Source organism: Mya arenaria, chromosome 6, assembly GCF_026914265.1.
Source record: "Mya arenaria isolate MELC-2E11 chromosome 6, ASM2691426v1".
NCBI classification, from domain to species: Eukaryota; Metazoa; Mollusca; class Bivalvia; order Myida; family Myidae; genus Mya; species Mya arenaria.
In genome coordinates this window covers 20,399,159-20,418,174 of record NC_069127.1, presented here as the reverse complement: position 1 = coordinate 20,418,174, position 19,016 = coordinate 20,399,159, and the positions used below count along the sequence as shown (strand labels likewise).

Here is a 19,016-nt window from a genome sequence, read left to right as displayed (position 1 = left end):
ACAAATAATTTGTTTTTTTTTATTGCACTATAGTAGATACGCATTATTAAAAACCATGTTGTATGTGTCCTTTACCTTCCAGGCATGATTGCCGGTCCTCGGCTAAGGTATATCCATAATAGCAATAGCAGTTGAAACGCCCAGGAAAATTTTCGCACATCTGTTGGCATCCGCTTATTCCGAGATTACATTCATCAACGTCTACAGAATAAAAACTATCATAGATAAGAACTAAACAGCATAAGTATACAAGGTTTTAATCATTGAACTAACAACTTGCCTAGGAAAATATAATTCAATGAAGATACTGAAATATGTTTCATATTTAATACTACAAAATATATATTTTCATTTCAAATTCTTTCGATATTCAACAAGCATATATGTACAGTACTACCAAGATAAGCTTAAAAGAACATGTTTTAAATGAATGGGTCAAACAAATAAAATGTTATGGTACATAAAAGTATTTATGTAGTTTGCAGGTGTACGATTTCATTAGTTTGGTTATTTGTCGTGTTGTCGGGCTGAAAGTATCTGTCTATATTTATCAGACAGCGCTAGCCAATAAAATGGCCTGACAGTCATCACGTGCTATACCTAGCCAATAAATATCATTCACCATTGTTTCTTTGTCCTCCGCGAATGAACATCGCGTGAAACCAATATTTGTTTCTTTTTCGTTTAAAGAGTGCTCTACAAAAGTGGAATATTGAGAAAATTATAACGATTACATTCTTGATATATTGTGCTTTCGATTGCTATTAACATTCTGTGTGAGTACATTCAGTGCACTCGTAAATTGCTTGAAAAGTTCGCAAAATCTCCAGATAACGTTGCATCCTTGACCTTCAGTGTTTGATCACCCATCGATCAGCAAGATGGCGGATCGCCGAATCCAGATTTTCCGTCATTCTTACGTTCATCGTCTTAGAAAGCATCTACAACGGTCCAATGACTTCGATCCAAATTTTCTGTTCTGGGAGACTAGTTCGGTGCGCTATTCGGGCTACCCCAGAGCTAGTGTATCCGATTTAAGACAGAAGCTAAAAGTGATAACCGATTTTCTACCGGACATTTTCGTTTTATTTGTGGGTACGAATGACCTGTACCATTTATCTCCCTCTCCTCATGCTATCGCTACGGACATACTCGAATTGATGCAGGATCTCTATTTGGGCTGTCATGTTAGACAGTTTATTTACCTACAAACGGTACATCACATACAACCGACAGTGTACACCATGTACCCTGTGGATATAGACTGGTTTAACTCTCATATCAATACTTGCAACATTGTGATTTCTGCTCATTGTGCGCAGACTGAACATTAACGTTTCTGGCATTTTAAAAGGATTTTGGAGCGAGGAGGCCAAGGCGAGCGTTTTTCCGAAGATGGCGTTCATTTATCTGATGACAGGCACAGAACGCTTTACCACAGTCTGCGTGCAGCCATTGTCGCAGACCAAAAATGCACTGTAACTTTTTCAGTTAAGTGTGTAATATAGGGGGTGTCCCCGCAATATAAATGGTCATTATTACATTTAAGTCTCTTACGTCCATATAATTACCGGAATCCCCCTAAATACCGGACCACCGGAATCTACCAAAATCTACCGAAATCTCCCGGACTCCCCTTTGAAATACTAAAATATATCAACTTAAATGATTTAAGTATTTTAAAAATGAAAATTTGTAATATACTAATTTACACTTAAATCAGCAATAAATCGTGTACCTAAAACAACCATACCTTTACAGCCTTCGTTAGACTGAACGAAGCCTTCCATGCAATCACATATATAACCACCCTCAGTATTGCTGCATAGCATATCTTGTCCGCATCCATTAAGTAAAGGATTTGTGCATTCATCTACGTCTGAAATAGTTCGTATTAACTACGCAGTGCACGTCTTGTTAAATATATTTACCATTTCCTGACCATTCTCTGCATAACTAATAAAAGACAACCCTGCCTCGTATAGCGTATACCGATTTCTGGTTAAATCACAATCAAGTGATCAAATAACTTCTACATTGGAAAATTTTAAAATCTAATCAATATATCCTACTTCAACACAATAACAGTAAATCCAAATACATAATGGCAACAGTAACGAGCGGTTATAGAAAAATGTGTCAGACATTTTTTAAATATTCAATGATACCTTCACAATGGCTACTCCCACTATCCTTGAATCCCATTAAACATTCGCAAAGAAACGATCCAGGAATATTGACGCATGTCTGGTAGGCATCAGAACACGGAGAAATGTGATTGTCGCATTCATTGACATCAATATCACACCTTTCTCCTTGCCAGCCGTATTCACAGACGCAACCCTTCACTTGATGGCATTCTGTCGTGCCGAGAGATGAACAGTTGCATGTGTCTTTACAGTTTGTTCCAAAGTATGGAGGATCACATTCTGCAAACATTATATTCGTACACGTATAAAGAATTCGGAAGTACAACAAACGATTTCGTAATAGATATCAAGTTCATTGGAATGGCTTGTAGGTGTAACACTGTCAACGTCGCCTTAAACCAGCTTAAATTCGGCTTTCTGTTTTCATTATTCGGTAAGTTATGTTATAATATCCCGAAGGATCCGGAAACCAATGACTACACTGTGGACAAGATCTCTCATTTACAACATTTACCAAGATGTGTGTTGTTGTTTTTATTAGATAAGCCATAAATTGTATTATATTTATCGCAATACCTTTACATTCTTTCAGTCCTTGCAATCTGTATCCGGCAAAACATTTGCATGAATACGATCCGACAGAGTTTGTACAATCTTGGGGACAAACATTACTTTTGCATTCATCAATATCTGAAATAAGACGAAATAGTTGACTGAATTTAGATTTTAATTTCGCTTATTCAATAAATTTATATTAAACTAACACACTAACAAAGATACAAACACAGATCAGATTTTTTTGAAAGGTTTTTAGTAATTTTGTTAACATTTAAGACATCTTTTCAAAGTTTTAATGTTGTTGTTTTTTCGTTTAGGGTTGTTTGAACATACTTGACAACAAAGCTGTTTTTGTTGTTGAAAAAAATTGATATCAGGAAGTATGGTGATAAGACACATTCAAAAGGTCTTATTCAACCTGCATTATTTTAAAATTCGTAAATATGATTAAATATACTGTCAAGCACACGAAGTGTAACTTAAATATTTTTTTTCGTTAGTATGAGCATCCCGATCAATTACCTGTACAATTCTGCGAATCTGTGTCTAGCTCAAAACCATTTTCACAAAAGCATATCGATTCATTTTTCTTATTCGTTGTACATCCTGATGTCGCTGAACAATCATTACTACAATCTTTAATAAAACATACACAATTAAAATCAAGTATATTGAAAATTTGTGCTTTGACTGTATTTGAGATTGGAATAAGAAGTGATAAAAAATGATAAACATTTCACTTAAAAATGAAAACAAATCTGAAACATTTCCTAAAAGTATTATTAAGCTTTCACTACCTAAAAAAGGTGTATTTAGCTTTTAGACACTTGATGGAAATGTTGAAAGAAAAGAAACCTTTTTGAAATTCTTGACCTACTTCGTATCGATACATTTAAAGGAAAGCTACCTGTAAATATTTCAAAAGAAGTTGTATAAAGGATGGAATTTGAATATTTAGGTAACTACATTTGGGAAATTGAAGTGGATACTTTCGGAAAAGAGGTTCATAATTACTTCATGAGTGTATGTAAGTTATGAGGGCATGTAAGCTCAATATGAAACGAGGATTTGTTTTATATTTTGGGTAGGGTAATACTTACAAAGAAACAACAGAGCACAAAGAATGTATTGTTTAATTGAACATATCATTAACATCAATGCTTATTTGTGAAAAAGTCGGATTCTATAGTATAAGTATTTTTTTCCTGAAATATGTTCAAGTAAATTTTAAAAGGTCTGAATGTTAAATTGTTTTTATGGTAAACTTACAATCTTTGAAACACGCTATAATTCAATAGTGGGCCATTTACAAATACCATTTATCGAATGGTAGAGCATGCGCATCGCATTTAAGCGGTCGGAGTACGAACCATTTTTAGCAGGTCAGTTCCTTTTAACAAACGCAAAAACTTGGTTTCTTCTCAGTAAATGAAATCGAAAGTAAGATGATTTCATACAAGCTTAAGCTGGGTGAACACTAGAGCTTACAGAAGTAAGAATATAAAACAAAGTAACCACTTGCCATCGTTGCCTATCTTTTCACATTCAGTCCTCGTATCGTCTAGTTTATATCCCGGGTGACACTTGCATTGAAATTCTCCGTTTGTGTTTTCGCAAATGTGGGAGCAGTTGTGGGTAGCTTCGTCGCATTCGTTGATATCTTGAAAATATTTCTTATCGTTTATATGAAATACTTACAAACTAATATAAATGTATGTGCTTTATAAACGGAGCTACGTACCTTTGATAATTTGGAATATACTCACATTGTGCTTTCACTGATGACGAATTTAAAAACGCTTTATACATGTATACATAACTACTTTGTTTTATTAAAGTAACAAACAATATCTGAAGATGTATAATTTCTTTTCAAAAAATGGTTCAAACCATAGTTTAACAAAAGTGTTGATCTTACCGACACATTTTTTCAAGTCAGACGATTCAGCTCTGTATCCACTTTTGCATGAACAAATAAAGGATCCTTCTGTATTAATACAAATTTGTTCACATGAGTTTGTGTCCGCACATTCATCGATATCTGAAATAATAAGATAAAACTCGTAATCGTCTGACCGTTTTGTAGCCTATCGAAAGGAAAACAATTCAAAGAATTTTAGTCCAGAGTGATGTGATTTGCACTACACATAAGTTCTGGAAAGGAGTTAACTAGAAAGCACAACCTACATGGACATTTTGACATGATAGCAATTTCGGTTTTATTGTAACTGTTATATTGACAGCAACAAAAGAGCAGTACTCTCAACGGGCCCTTGATTCAACTTAAATTGTTTCCCTGTTGATTCATTTACACAATTCATATACAATTTTCTTAAAGTAACTGCACTGCAGAGACGAAATACGAGGCAAGTCTGTAATTAAAAGTGAACAAAGTTCAATACTCATATATTTTTTTGTTAGCAAAGATCAGTGATTAGGCTATACTAACACATCATTGTTTTCATTAGTAGACGAGCTAAAACTATATATTTGTTTACTGCATATATTTAAAAAGGTGATATGTGAAACATATACTCTAGCTCTAGACTTTTACCTTGACACCTCGCACCATCATCGATATAACCATCTGGACATCTGGAGCAAGTAAATCCCGGCTCGTCCTCCATGTGAAATTCTGCAGGTACATCGGAGCAGCTCCGTCCAATGGAACATGGCTGCCCAACACATCCGTCGATATCTAACTCACAGTCAAGGCCTGAAAAATAGTGTATCTGAGGCCTTTGGTTAATGTTAAATTGGTAGTTAATCGATTTGTTTGGACTGTGTGGGGTGTTCATAGTTTAAAACAAAAACTGCATCATACCTTTGAAATGTTTTGCATTAGGTACTATAAATTGTATTCCTTCGTCTACATAATACAGAGTTGGGATCATACAATTGCTTAGGGTTTGCCTATTAGCTTATTATAATTTGTTTTATTCTTAAGTTTCCTCAAGTTTATGCATACTATGATAAGATTTATCATTTACGTTGTCACTTTTTTGGGATTATTAGAATACGAGAGAGGTTTTGCACACATACTAGTTTAAACCTCCAGTAAATTTACATTTTACTGATCGTTCCAGGGCGGTACCTAACAATCCTTGATAAACAACCCAAGTTTTATACATTATTTATGACGTGTGTTGATTGTAGAGTTTTGTGTTGTTGTTCTATATCTCTGGTTTGTTGTTGTTTGTTTTTGTGTTCAATGACATAGGGTATACATGTATACAAATAAGCAAATGTTTTGCTAATATATCTATCGGACATAGATGTGAAAAGTAGTATGTATAAAACTTATTGTCCTTATAACGTTAAATATGAACATTGTAGTTATACTTATAAATATATTTTTCATTTTTTTCACCTGTATATTGTGCATTACAAAGGCACTTATTATATTGAAACAACAGCGTCTGACTGCCCCGCATCTCCGTTTCGTTAATACAAAGACCATGTCCACTACAACCGGTACATACTGTTATAGGGATGTTTGCAACGGGAGATATACCACCGTCTTCGGCTTTTACAATAAGACTGAAATGAAAATAGATGAATATAGCATCTTAAAGTTTAATAGATTATTTTATATGATCAAAACCATGTAGATCTGAATTCAATTTAATTTTCCAATTTTTTTATTAATGGATAATACAAGTACAGATATAACAAACAAAATTATGACAGCACGCGACTGTCTGACAACAAAATATCACTAAAGTAATATGCCATGTACATAAACTTTCATCAAGTGGAGACGTGGAAAATAGTTTTCTTACCGTAGAATATCACCAGGCTGCCCGGGTATATGCTTATATCTTAGAATTCCTGTTGTTTGATTTACAAATACCGAGTTTTTCATGGTTCCTAACACTTCGATATCTGTAACATCACTGCCAAATCGCAATTGACACTCAGCTTCCTCTCCAATCCAAACGTCCAGTCGACCACATGTCACCAGTTTTGGAACGCCCCTGTCTGTGTTTATACGAAACTATACATATTGGGCTACCAGACGTATTCCTAAGTTTTTATTGTATTCTAATACACCTGAGACGTAACACTTGCTTAAGACCGTCAATAACTGAAATTGATCTACCTTATATAAACAGAAAGCAGGAGACTAATTTATTACAATTACATTATTCAATATTTCAAATATACGCAACTTGTCTTAAAATAAGTATCTAACTGGATATTGGTAAAGACCGATGAATCATACTTCTTACTTATTTCAGTCATCGCTTCTTTTGCATCGTTTGTTGTCTCATGTGTTTGCCTTGAAATGTTTTCATTTTCTGTAAACACTTGATCAAATATACAGGCGAGGTCCTGATCTCCTCTACATGTCTCGCTTGCTGCCTTTATAATTTCCACTGACACTGAGTCTAGGAAGCGAGGGGTGAAGGAGCTGTTGTGGTAATTACTGTGGTTCTTCTTGTCACTATACCAGAATGCGGAGTTCAAACCATCAATTTCCCCTGGGAATTTAGAATTGATAAAGTGAACGATTTCGCATTCATCAAATATGTCACTAAGAATATCTTTCAGTTTGCTTGACCGATACTTCATCTTTTTAAATACAGTTACTTTTTACTACATCGTAAAAAATGACCTCCAATTTTTTTTAAATACCGTCTTCAAAAATGGCTCGCAATGCGTTTACGCAAAAACGTTTTAATTTTCCCCTTAACATATTTACTAGAACGTTACCACCTGGTCATCTTAAGCATATGAGTAGAAGCAAACATGTCTACTTGTTCCTACAAATAGAAATATTGCTATAGCAGAAAACGTGGGCTCTGCTAATAGTTCTATCACAAAAACTTTTGTAAATACAGTACTCTCTTACACATTTGGCCATATTGAAATATTTCAGATTCGCTGATATTGCTGTTAAAAATCTGCTCGTCCGGAGTTATAAAGTCGTTGTCCGGATCTCCATCAAAATTACCAAACAATCCTCGCACTTTCCCTTTTAACGATGCGTTGACGGTTGTTTTAAGTGTTAGCATCCCATTGCCAGTAAATATACTCAGAGATACTCCTGCGAATTTAAAGCATGATGCATATGAATTGAACAATTTAACTATTACCACAAATAAAAAATAAAGGATTTCATATTTTATAAAATACAGAAATGTATAGGAATTCATATCTTTAAAATACAGACTACGTTTGGTATTTTATATTGCTATATTGAGTACAGCAACTGAGATTAAATACAGTTTTCACATTTCTAAAATTTGAACTTCGATTTAGTACAGTGCGTCATGGAACATGTTGCATTATTTACCACCAATATTGTTATCATTAGCTTGTCTTTTGACATCCTGAAGTAAGACTTAATAAGCCTCCAAACGATTTAAACTGCTAGTTGGCGCTTCCAGCGAAACTCTTCTCGGGATGTATTTATTCTAACATAAAATCGACTTGTTAATAACAATGTTCTGTTTGATAATCAAAAATAATTTCACCAAACTGTTTACCTGACTTAACAAAATCAATTTCCAGATTCGTTTTGTTTTTGCCGTCACGATGTTTTACAACTATAAACGTGTTGTTTTCCGCGTGTAACGTGAAGGAATCGTTCGCTTGATCAGCAGTCCGATCGATATTGTTAACATACAATATGATGCCTGTTATAAATCAAGCGTACCGAAATAATATCAATTAAAGGATTCCACGATCCTGATATAGACAGTGATAAATCAAGCGTACCGAAATAATATCAATTAAAGGATTCCACGATCCTGATATAGAAAGTGTGCTTCAGTTTTTAAATAAATGTGCCACTAAGATATATATTAAATAAATTAAATATCTCTTTTAGAAAGCAATTCCATAAATCTTCAATATTTCAGTAAATTTAAAAACATGAGTGAAAACGTTTATATCTTCGCTTCAATATTTAATAAAAAAATTGTTAAATTATTTTGTATCAAGCATAAAAGAAAGTACTTGAAGGAGACTGATATTTTGCAAGTTAAACTTCCCAATTACCGTTCCTTTTAGTGTTGAGCTCAACGTGTACAGAAGATCCAGAACTATCCTTGGCAGCAAATGCTGTGTATATCGTGGCATCCGTTACGGTGTTATTCACTGTAACAGCCCGCTCTGTTCTTGCTTGTAAATCAAAGGTGTTTCCTTCAACGTTGTGTTTCAAGAGCGTGTATTCACCGAGTCCATTGAAGATAAACTTCTTTCCATCCAGAGTAAGTACGTGGGGATCACCCCAAGATACCGCTATAGGTAAAAGATATTTTCAAAAAAGTAAATTACACAAACGCACGCAAGCTTACTCATGAGTCGATTGAAGATTTTAAAGGTTTGGTTTTAAAACAACTTTGCCAGTATAATATTGAAATGTCAGAAAGGAATTTTCTAGAATAACAGCTAACAGCTTACCAAAGTCAAACCAAGTTTTTCTGTAACATTCTCCGATGGGTCGTAAATCGTAGTATAGCTGACAATAACTTGACTTTGAACAGCAAACATCCTTAGGAAGCTGATCATGTAGTTTGTGTTGTTGTGGGGAAAGGTCTGGATGAAAAGCGTACAAACCCCCGGCAAACGGAATTTCGTCCGTCCATTGTCCTGAACTTCTTTCATAGCAGCACGCCTGTAATGTATCACATATGTAATATATTAAACCTAGTTCCAATTACCTATCAGGTTCTGACTAGTAAACGTGTGGCTGCTGATTTTCTTTCATCCGAGTAAGGTGCATAACCCTACAGTTATTAAAGTTATTAACGTATATGAATTGCTATACAAGGGTGAATTTTCGTCGATCCACTTGCATATCTTGGACGATAAGGTGTGCATCAACACAGTGGCTAACGACATCTCCGACTTTATTAATGCCTTCACAATATCACAATCGTTTTCTTCAAAACTAAATTAACTATGACGAACTAAACACTACCAAAACGAACGAATGGAAAATATGTGACTTTGTTAGTTTACCTTGCCATATAATCCTGCCCTGAAGGTTGGAAGAAGTTCTATGCAAATAGTTTTGTCATTAGTTGTCCTTTCGCCTCTGGCTAAGGGATCTTGTTCTGCTTTCTCAAGGCTACAGGGACATTCAGGCAGCATGCTCATTATTTTGTGATATTCCTCTTTCTTATGTTTGTTGCTTATGAACCAGTCTACGCAATCCATGGCATAATTCCTGAGTTGGCTATTTGCAGCGATCCTTTTCACGACTAAGCCATTAATGCCTGAAACAAAAAGACAATATTTCGAGTTTCCATTATTCGTACAATATTATAACATTTTTATAATCTTTATTTCAATGTTTTCATAAATGTTCGTTTTTCTTACTCTAGTTTGTCATATAAGACGCAATATATCAGATTTGTGACATTATCCGCATCGATGTCTAATAATATGATTAAACAAAAATCTAGTACAAACTACTTAATGAAGACCCTGCATAGACGCTATCAATTAAAGCAAAACAAACACACATCAAACGAGATGCACACAACGCTACAAAACGACAACGTCGAACATGCAACCAAATACCTTCAGTTAAGTTGGGAACACCGTTTTGGAAAGGTCATAAGTTCATATTAAGGAGTTACGTGGGGGTTGCATAAACATATAAAATATGAAGAAATATACATATACCATGAGTATTCGCGTAACGATCCATTCGCAGAATTGGTTTTTTAAACGAAAATACATCTTTGTAAATATACTGCTTGTTGATAATAACTCCAGTGAAAACATTGGGTTTGTTTTCGAGTTTAGCGTTCCATAGCATTTGCTTCTGCCCGTAAATAAAGATAGAATATGTCAATTGGCCGTCAGTTACAACAGCCATCTGAAAAGTGCTTGTCTGAAACAAAATGTTAGAAATATAGCATTTAATGTGTAAATCGCCGAATACTATGTTTATAGTGACTGACTCAAGAATGAGAAAATAAACATAATGATGATAAGGCTCTACACAAAAAAACAGAAGTATTTTGTAATATATGTCACCGTCTACATATCCATGATTAATTGAGATTTAACAACACCTGTATGTCATTCCATAAACTCATTTCATCTCAATTCATGTAAACTTTGAAAAAAATGTTTTCAGGGGCGTTAAAATCGTGTGTTTAGTTGACACCCTGTATTGCATTAGTATTGCCGTCTACGCACAGCTGTCCTTTGGCTTTGTAAACTTCAACAGAAATCAAATGATTAAAACAGTTATCAATGAATTGTTTACATAGATATAGATAAATAAATGCAAACAATACCTGTTCGTTTTCATATATCTTCTCATATGGAATCATATTCGACCAACTTGCAATCACTGCAAACTTAATATCAAACGCTGTGTCGTCACTAACAAGGGAGACAATTCTCCGCAATGTATTTATATCTTCATTGTGACGCAGGTCACTGTTTTGCAGTATATCAATAACCCTGTATGAAACAGTTCCATTCAAAGTGTCAACATAGAATGGTGCTACAATAACTGTTTCATCAAAATTGTCTGTCGTTCTGGGCGGATTTGGATTCGTATAGTGCGTGCCAATGCTTGCATAACCGTTTTTGCAAATCTATAAGTACGAAAGTAGCATTTACATTCTTTTAGTAACTGTTCAAATAATACGAGTAATTCAAAAGGTAGTATTCAATGTCAGGATGCCTGGTAATCACATGTTATATTGGCAACATTTGAAAGTTTTGGTTTGAAAATATGAAAGAGGATATTTATTGATTTCAGTGTAAAATCGTGTTTTGTTTCACTATGGCCATCAATAGAGGTTTGATAGATGATATATTATCGAATATATACTTGAACACTTGTTTTTGTGTGTAATTTGTTTTGCACGAAATCAATTATTCGAAATTTCAGCGCTAAGATAAAGAAACGCTTAAAAAGCAGGATCATAACCATTTTTTTTTAATTAACTTTAAGTTATGTCTATTTACAAAAATAACTATGTTTAAACATATGCAACCTTTTTAATATCAAACTATTTTTTTGGGAACATAAACTGGTTCAAATATTGATATGAAAAAGTGGAAGCTACTTTACTTGGTTTTAAAAGAAGCTCTTGAAGAAGTTGATATTTTCATTCCGATGTTTGCAGTAAAATATCAAATCGATATCTTAATTGTTCCTAGTTCATTGAACAAACTTTTTATTTCATCAATAAGCATTAGCGAAAAGAAAGACTAAGGAATATAACTAAACTAGTATTCCACTTATTTTCTGACCTAGTCAACTGTTAAAAATATATATCAGTAAAATAAACTAAAACAAATTTGGCCTTGTATAATGCATTTGGTTTTTTAAGAAACCAACTTTTCCAAACTATACCAAATTCTTGCTTCTTGCAGCAATTTGTATAAAACTTGGATAAGTAGTCCAAGGGTTTGCAAGGGTTATTCTTTTTCGCACATTTAGGTAGTATGAATGATTAAAATTCTTAAACAGATACGGACAAATCAACCAGTGTTTTTATTATCTTTCACTAAATCGAAACAATAATCAGTTTATTACAAATGGCGGCAATTATCTAAATGTAAGACGAGGGGTACTCTTATAATGTTGATGTGTATCACCACGCACGTGATCAGGTTAAAACTTGATATATGAACTTGTTCTATGTTTATATAATATATATACTGTTTCTTATGTTGCATTTGAAATTGGAATTCGTTTTGGATGGTGTATATTGCGTACTGATGATGTTTTATGTGCAAGACGAAATATATACTGCTGTCAGTCTGCCTGTCTGTCTGCTGATGGTCAACTATTGATGCTGCATTTTAAAATGTATGTGACAACGAAATATATGTTAACCATGGCATTGGAAATGTTTGTTTCCGATGAGGTTTAAAAAGATGTATCATGTTTAAAGTACTCACAAACAAAGTGTAATATAACTTATCTCCAACTGGAAAACCCGGTCCAAAGTGTATTTCACTGCTACACAGCTTCTCATGTTCAATAATAGTATCGTTTGAATCGAGGCCAGACGGCAATAGAGGCACTTAAATCAATGATAAGTATGCATAATAAATTTAACTTGGTAAAATATATTTCATTAAGTTCGAGTGCGAATACAATTGAAAGCTGACATTGTCACTTCTGAGTCCATCTCCAGGGTAGAAAACAGAACTATGTTCTTGTTTTAGACACCATGAGAACGAATCCCTTGTGGTGATCAAATCAACTACCGACTGGAAGAGAGGCAATCACGTATATCATTAATACACACCCGCCCTCAAGTGTTTTTTAATGAAGACGTATTCTAAAACTGTATGTACTTCATTTGAACTCTTCTGTTAACTTAAAAGATTAACAAAAAAATGTCATTACATACTTGCGTCACATGTATCTGAGTCGTGGTCGTAAAATCCAGTCATGCAAGAGCAGTAGCTGTTTAAACACAGGGCTCCTTTTGTGACACAATCACCGCTAGTTGTACATTGGCTCCCAGTGCCGCCTGCAATGTAAAATCAGTAATTATAGTAGTAGAAGTAATAGTAGAAGAAAAAGTAGTAGTAGTAGTAGTAGTAGTAATAGTAGTAGTAGTAGTAGTAGTAGTAGTAGTAGTAGTAGTAGTAGTAGTAGTAGTAGTAGTAGTAGTAGTAGTAGTAGTAGTAGTAGTAGTAGTAGTAGTAAAAGTAGTAGTAATAGTAGTAGTAGGATTAGTAGCAGTAGCAGCAGCAGTAGCAGTAGCAATAGTAGTAGCAGTAGCAGTTGAAGTAGAGTAGTAGTAGAAGTAGTAGTAGTAGTAGTAGTAGTAGTAGAAGAAGTAATAGTCGTAGTAGTAGAAGTAGTAGGTAGTAGTAGTAGTAGTAGTAGTAGTAGTAGTAGTAGTAGTAGTAGTTGAAGTAGTAGTAGAAGTAATATTAGTAGTAGTATCAGAAGTAGTAATAGCAGCAGTAGTAGTAGTATAAGTAGGAGTAGTAGTAGTTGTTGCTGTTGTTGTTGTAGAAGTAGTAGTAGTAGTAGTAGTAGTAGTAGTAGTAGTAGTAGTAGTAGTAGTAGTAGTAGTAGTAGTAGTAGTAGTAGTAGTAGTAGTAGTAGTAGTACGAGTAGTAGGAGTAGTAGGAGTGGTAGTAGAAGTAGTAGTAGAAGTAGTAGTAGCAGCAGCAGCACAACCACCACCACCACCAGAAGTAGCAGTGGTTGTAGTAGCAGTCGCAGTAGCAATAGTACTATTAATTTACATTGTTCCACATTTTGTGAGCCCATTATTTTATTCAGAAGAATAATCGTCATTATTCAATTGGTCGTTCTTTGAGATATGATGATGCAATTAAACCTCTATTAATTAGACAATAAAAATGTCTAGTTAACACATGCTCTTCTGGGAAACTATACATGTAAATGTAACGAACGAAATTATAGGTTGTTATTTGATTATACTTTGAAAATCCTGACAAAGATAATATTTAATGAATGTAGTTTTCAAATGAAAAATATTTATATTCCAGGCGCACCTTTTAGTTTGGTAAATTATCGCTGACATATGCTTTATGTGTTGGTTATCCATTCAAAGGCTTATACTTATGCTGTTCTAAAAACTGATTAATTTTAAATAAGAAATTAATTTTAATGGTTATTCAACTTATGTACTGGTTAATCACAAAATATTCTGATGAAATTTTGAAAAGCGTTCCATTAAAAGAATGTCTCTCAACCACTATTTAAAATGTACCTTTTGCTATGCATGTATCGATGTTCGTATCTTTATAATAACCACCCCGGCAGTCGCAGACTCCTCCAGAACATATCGAATTATTAGCATTGCATTCTGAAGTATTAACACAACTCTCTCCTAGCCGCTGATCTGGAACAAAGTTAAGCTATGATGATATTTTAACAGTTCAATTAGGTTTATCCTAAATTGATTGTAGCTGGTGACTTCACCTTTGAAACTTCTTCACTTCACTTCAGACAATTGCAAGTTCAATTGCAATTTTTAAGTACTTGCATTGTACAGTACGGGTGATTTGTGTTCAATATCACAAACTTATGTCAATGCATTATCGATGTAGTTCGGATAACGTTGTAATATAATATGAACTATATAAAAAGTACTGGCGACTTCTACAAGGCAATATATATTTGTTTTCGAAACCAAAATCTAGCACTAAATGTGTACGCTTACTTTGGCAAATGAACTCCTGAAGCTCGTCGCAGCTTGTGTCATACATAAAGTACCCATCAAAAATATATCTTAACATCCCGATGCACCCTTCTCCTGTATATAATGGGTACTTGTAACGTAAGTCATAAATTCCACCTTGTGCAACGGATCCATCCTCCCATGTGTAAATGCCATCAGTAAGGTTTGCACCGATCCAAATACCGTTTGTGCATGTTCCTCCTACTTTTATATCATGTACATTGTGTATATTTCAATAAAAATGTGGTTTCGATTATATCTTTAAACATGATTAACATAAAAATCAAACGTGTTTCGCAAGACAAATTTAATAATCTCCAATTACCTTTGTCCGTGTTAATATTTTCTGATATAGTTTGTGCTAACCCATAGTCATCTGCATTTGCGATTTTAAAGAGTCTTCCGTTATTCAACTTGCAAGTTTGTCTTGCATTCTCCCACGTCTTACATGTTGTGAACACTCGATAACATTTTCCACCGATTCCCGCTTGGTATCCATTTGAACATTTTACTACGAATAAATTGTACTTTGTATGAGGTTAATTGTGTTAATACTATCATATTTCAATTCGCAAATTGAACTGATTAACCCAAAAAGAGCCAAGTGCGTTATTATTGATAATCATATTACTTCAAATACCCAGTTATATAATTATAACCAATTCCATTATCAGTGTGCTTTTCAGCATATTAAACGTGGTAAGCATTATAGAGCTCTCATTTAAAGTGAATTTTCCGACAATATATTAGGATACGGTTCTAATATGTATATTGATTTAATAAATTTGGAACAATACTTCAATAAGCAAAATTATCAAAAATTATCGAAGTTTAAACTTACATGTCGCTATTTGTCATCATTTAATTATAAAAATAGTCCAGGCAATGGAAATCTATGTATTGATTGAAAACATCATGGTTTAAAAAGAGGTATGAAAAAAAACCCGGAAGACAAATATTCCAAAATTCGAAAGTGCAGAATGTTATCAATGTTTTAGCTACATATATTGGAAGAAATGTATTTTCAACAGTTCTGTCATTGGGTATATAACGTCGCACGTTTAAAAAAGAGTTCCGTGTTACAACTGAAACTCGGAGCTAGTATATCGAACATTCATCAACAAGGATAATTATTTGAATACAAAATGTTATCAAACCTGCAGAACAGATATTCAGGTCATAATTCGCTGTAAAGCCAGGTAGGCATTGACACATATTGCCAACACATTCACTGTTCTCAACCCCACAGTTCTCCGTTTCGTTGCATTGGGCGCCTAATACACTCCGCTCTAATTCAACATAGGTTTAAAATTTCAATTCGTTATCATGAATATATTTCAATGTTAAGTAAGTAATAGTACAGGTAAGTATTACGTAATACCATTTTTTTATTACTTTAAGAGCATGATTAGCTCAGTGGCAAGAACTAGAGATACTTGAACGTTGTACTCAATATACAGGGACAAGTTCAGTTAAGACATAATCATTATAGTTGGTATTACTACGGACCGAATGATAATAAGAGTATTTAATATTAATAAGTGATAAGCGAATACCATCTACACAAAGTGGATCGCTTCCAATCCATCCTCGGTCAAACGTACAGATTCTCCAGCTGTATCCTCGGAGAATGTAACCGTTATCACAATAGTAATAGGCAATTTCTCCGTTTACCAAAAACCCAAAATGATAATCAACCCAACCGTTCACAGGCCGTATCGGATATGGGCAGACTAAAATATAAGATGTACAAATAATCTTATTCTTTTTCTTGATATTTTTACTTCAAATTAGCAGCACACAGCAAATGTATAAAGATTAAACGTCAAGTTACTCGTGAACAAGACCGATAAGCAGACCATGTGCTTCATGACCCAAATTGTTTCGATAAAGCTTCGATTTTGCTATTACAATAATTGAAATTGAGAGAAATCATTGTTACCACAAACTGTATTTAAACTTTCCCATTCCGATAGCAGAGCGTTACACTGAATGGTGTCATCTCCCTGTAACTCCAAGCCTGTGTTGCATGCATATACGGTATGGCTGGTATTCTGTGAAATGATCTGTCCCCCAATCAAACTTGGGGGTGTTCCGCAATCTAAAAAAATGATGAAAATGAAAAATTGTATTTTGAATTCGATCATTCGTAAAAAACAATCAAATCTACCAAATATTATTCAATTATTAAGAAAGGTTATACAAATGATTGGTTACAATAGCATTTGACATTTAGACAAATTATTACGACAACAACATAAAATTACTCCAATTCATAGTGATGATAATCGATTATTGCATAGCTCGTATCGGCGAAAAGAGACCCGTCTTACTACCATGAATAGGATAGATGGTATTATCATTGAACTGAAAATCATAGCCCTGAGCTCTTATCACTAACATATTGAGTCTGAGGTTCAGACACAGGCTCAGAAAACTAAATTCTTAAATGATTAAAACATTTATAATGTAATTATTTTGACAAAACATGTATGCCTGACTATGTTACAGAAACAACAAGTTTACAATCTCTGCTTGCAGTTGCAGGATCTTGCAACGATATAAGAAGGGGCCATCAGACATTCACCTATTATTAATATAGATGGTGACAAATACGCGGAAAATATCATGACAATAAAACGTGAAACACGAACAACTGAAATATCCCCAAAGCTTACCTGGTGATACGACTTGTGCATGAACCAACAACCTCCCGATGACGGCTAACACACACAAAATGACCATAACACTTTTCCCATGCACCGACATGTTAACCCGACTTTCAGCCCGTGCGCAAATGTCGCTGTGAAAATTTTGCGAAGAATTTCAGTCCAGAAAGTTCAATGACTTGGCATGCTTTGTTTTTAAATTACACTTTAAGTCCAGAAACGGTTATTGATTAAATGGGTCTCATGGATACGGTTAATTAAGTTAATCTTAGAGGCAATAAGCAAACGGTGATTTGAAAAAAAGACAGCACACCTTTATAATTTTAATGAAGTCTTTAAAACAACCATTATTCACTTTTCACAAACGTTCACAACTAAGAAACATTAATTAATATAATCGCATATCTGCTTCAATGTCCACAAATATATATCTCCGCACTATCTGAATGTTTTATAACTTTAGAAAAGCGCAAATGTTTGTATTCTTTAACGCTATTTCTTAAACTTAGCTTTCAATATAATGTTAAGCCATCGATCACTTCCTCATTACCAAAAATATGACACTTAAAATTGGCTTAAACATATTTAAATCATTGCATTTAAGATGAATATCGATATTGAAAATATTTGCGGACTGAATTGAATGATTAGATCAATAAGGCTGAATGACATGAGTTTACTTAATATACTTGAAACTTGAAATGGGTTGTTAATCCATGTGTATTTAAGCTTATAAATAATTTAATAAGTAGTACATGCCGGTAATTAATATCCTTTAAAGAATCTAAATTACCTTTGTTTTAAATGCGATGATTTAAAAGCATATTAGTATGATCAGTTAAAGCTAATTATTTTCTCAATTTGTATCAGCCTTCAGAATAAGATCTTTTGGTTTAAGAAGTATTTATTTTTTTATAACAAATAAACATTAACATCATACACATATGATATATAGAATAATAAGATCTTTTAAGATTCCTTTTATAGCGAATGAACTCTAAAGTATATGGAGGAAACGTATATATATACACACTAATACAAGTATAAGTTTAAAAGGCATCCGTCGTGAATAGCCTGTTTTTCATATTTTGTAAATTCATTTTATACAAGGATTTAAATCACTCGTTAAAGTAAATGTATCCATGAAGTAGTTGTAACACGCTAGAATTGTATGTTTGATTTAAGCTCCAAGACTTACAAACAAATGGACAGAAGTTGAGGTCGCATTGGTATTATATGTATAGAAACAGTGGCAGTGATGCCTCTGAATCCGGAATGCCTTCGGTCGTTGGACTTCTAGCTATCTAAAGACCGGCCAATTATACTACATGTGTGGCAGTCTTGACGTGAATATTGTCTAATATCAAATGTCCCACAAATCACCCATCTATCCATAACTTCTGCAATACAGAAATGGTATACACTACCAACCACCGCGGGAGAGATTGCAGCATCGTGAAAAATCGCTGATATATAAT

At 33.9% G+C, this 19,016-nt stretch overlaps 1 protein-coding gene across 4 annotated transcripts in view; it reads right to left on the bottom strand.

The window, feature by feature from the left end:
- The window catches only part of LOC128238179 (uncharacterized), a 30,400-nt gene extending 12,293 nt beyond the window's left edge, over window positions 1-18,107 (bottom strand). Inside the window, exons 1-28 of one of the 4 annotated variants that reach the window (XM_052953800.1) lie at window positions 17,852-18,101; window positions 17,548-17,672; window positions 16,812-16,970; window positions 16,426-16,602; window positions 16,027-16,158; window positions 15,195-15,380; window positions 14,852-15,073; window positions 14,399-14,530; window positions 13,055-13,177; window positions 12,597-12,721; window positions 10,973-11,278; window positions 10,350-10,560; window positions 9,681-9,937; window positions 9,120-9,333; window positions 8,715-8,957; window positions 8,201-8,350; window positions 7,564-7,758; window positions 6,941-7,192; window positions 6,491-6,689; window positions 6,079-6,248; window positions 5,263-5,424; window positions 4,627-4,749; window positions 4,231-4,368; window positions 3,231-3,344; window positions 2,727-2,840; window positions 2,169-2,429; window positions 1,754-1,879; window positions 76-201 (exon numbers count right to left, since the gene is read on the bottom strand). In XM_052953800.1, the coding sequence (XP_052809760.1) occupies window positions 76-201; window positions 1,754-1,879; window positions 2,169-2,429; window positions 2,727-2,840; window positions 3,231-3,344; window positions 4,231-4,368; window positions 4,627-4,749; window positions 5,263-5,424; window positions 6,079-6,248; window positions 6,491-6,689; window positions 6,941-7,192; window positions 7,564-7,758; window positions 8,201-8,350; window positions 8,715-8,957; window positions 9,120-9,333; window positions 9,681-9,937; window positions 10,350-10,560; window positions 10,973-11,278; window positions 12,597-12,721; window positions 13,055-13,177; window positions 14,399-14,530; window positions 14,852-15,073; window positions 15,195-15,380; window positions 16,027-16,158; window positions 16,426-16,602; window positions 16,812-16,970; window positions 17,548-17,638 (4,708 nt within the window). In that variant the 5' untranslated portion in view covers window positions 17,639-17,672; window positions 17,852-18,101. Of the gene's footprint in view, window positions 1-75; window positions 202-1,753; window positions 1,880-2,168; window positions 2,430-2,726; window positions 2,841-3,230; window positions 3,345-4,230; window positions 4,369-4,626; window positions 4,750-5,262; window positions 5,425-6,078; window positions 6,249-6,490; window positions 6,690-6,940; window positions 7,193-7,563; window positions 7,759-8,200; window positions 8,351-8,714; window positions 8,958-9,119; window positions 9,334-9,680; window positions 9,938-10,349; window positions 10,561-10,972; window positions 11,279-12,596; window positions 12,722-13,054; window positions 13,178-14,398; window positions 14,531-14,851; window positions 15,074-15,194; window positions 15,381-16,026; window positions 16,159-16,425; window positions 16,603-16,811; window positions 16,971-17,547 lie in introns of all 4 variants that reach the window. The other 3 variants (XM_052953799.1, XM_052953803.1, XM_052953801.1) reach the window with 3 other exon arrangements.
- Window positions 18,108-19,016: the final 909 nt, after the last annotated feature.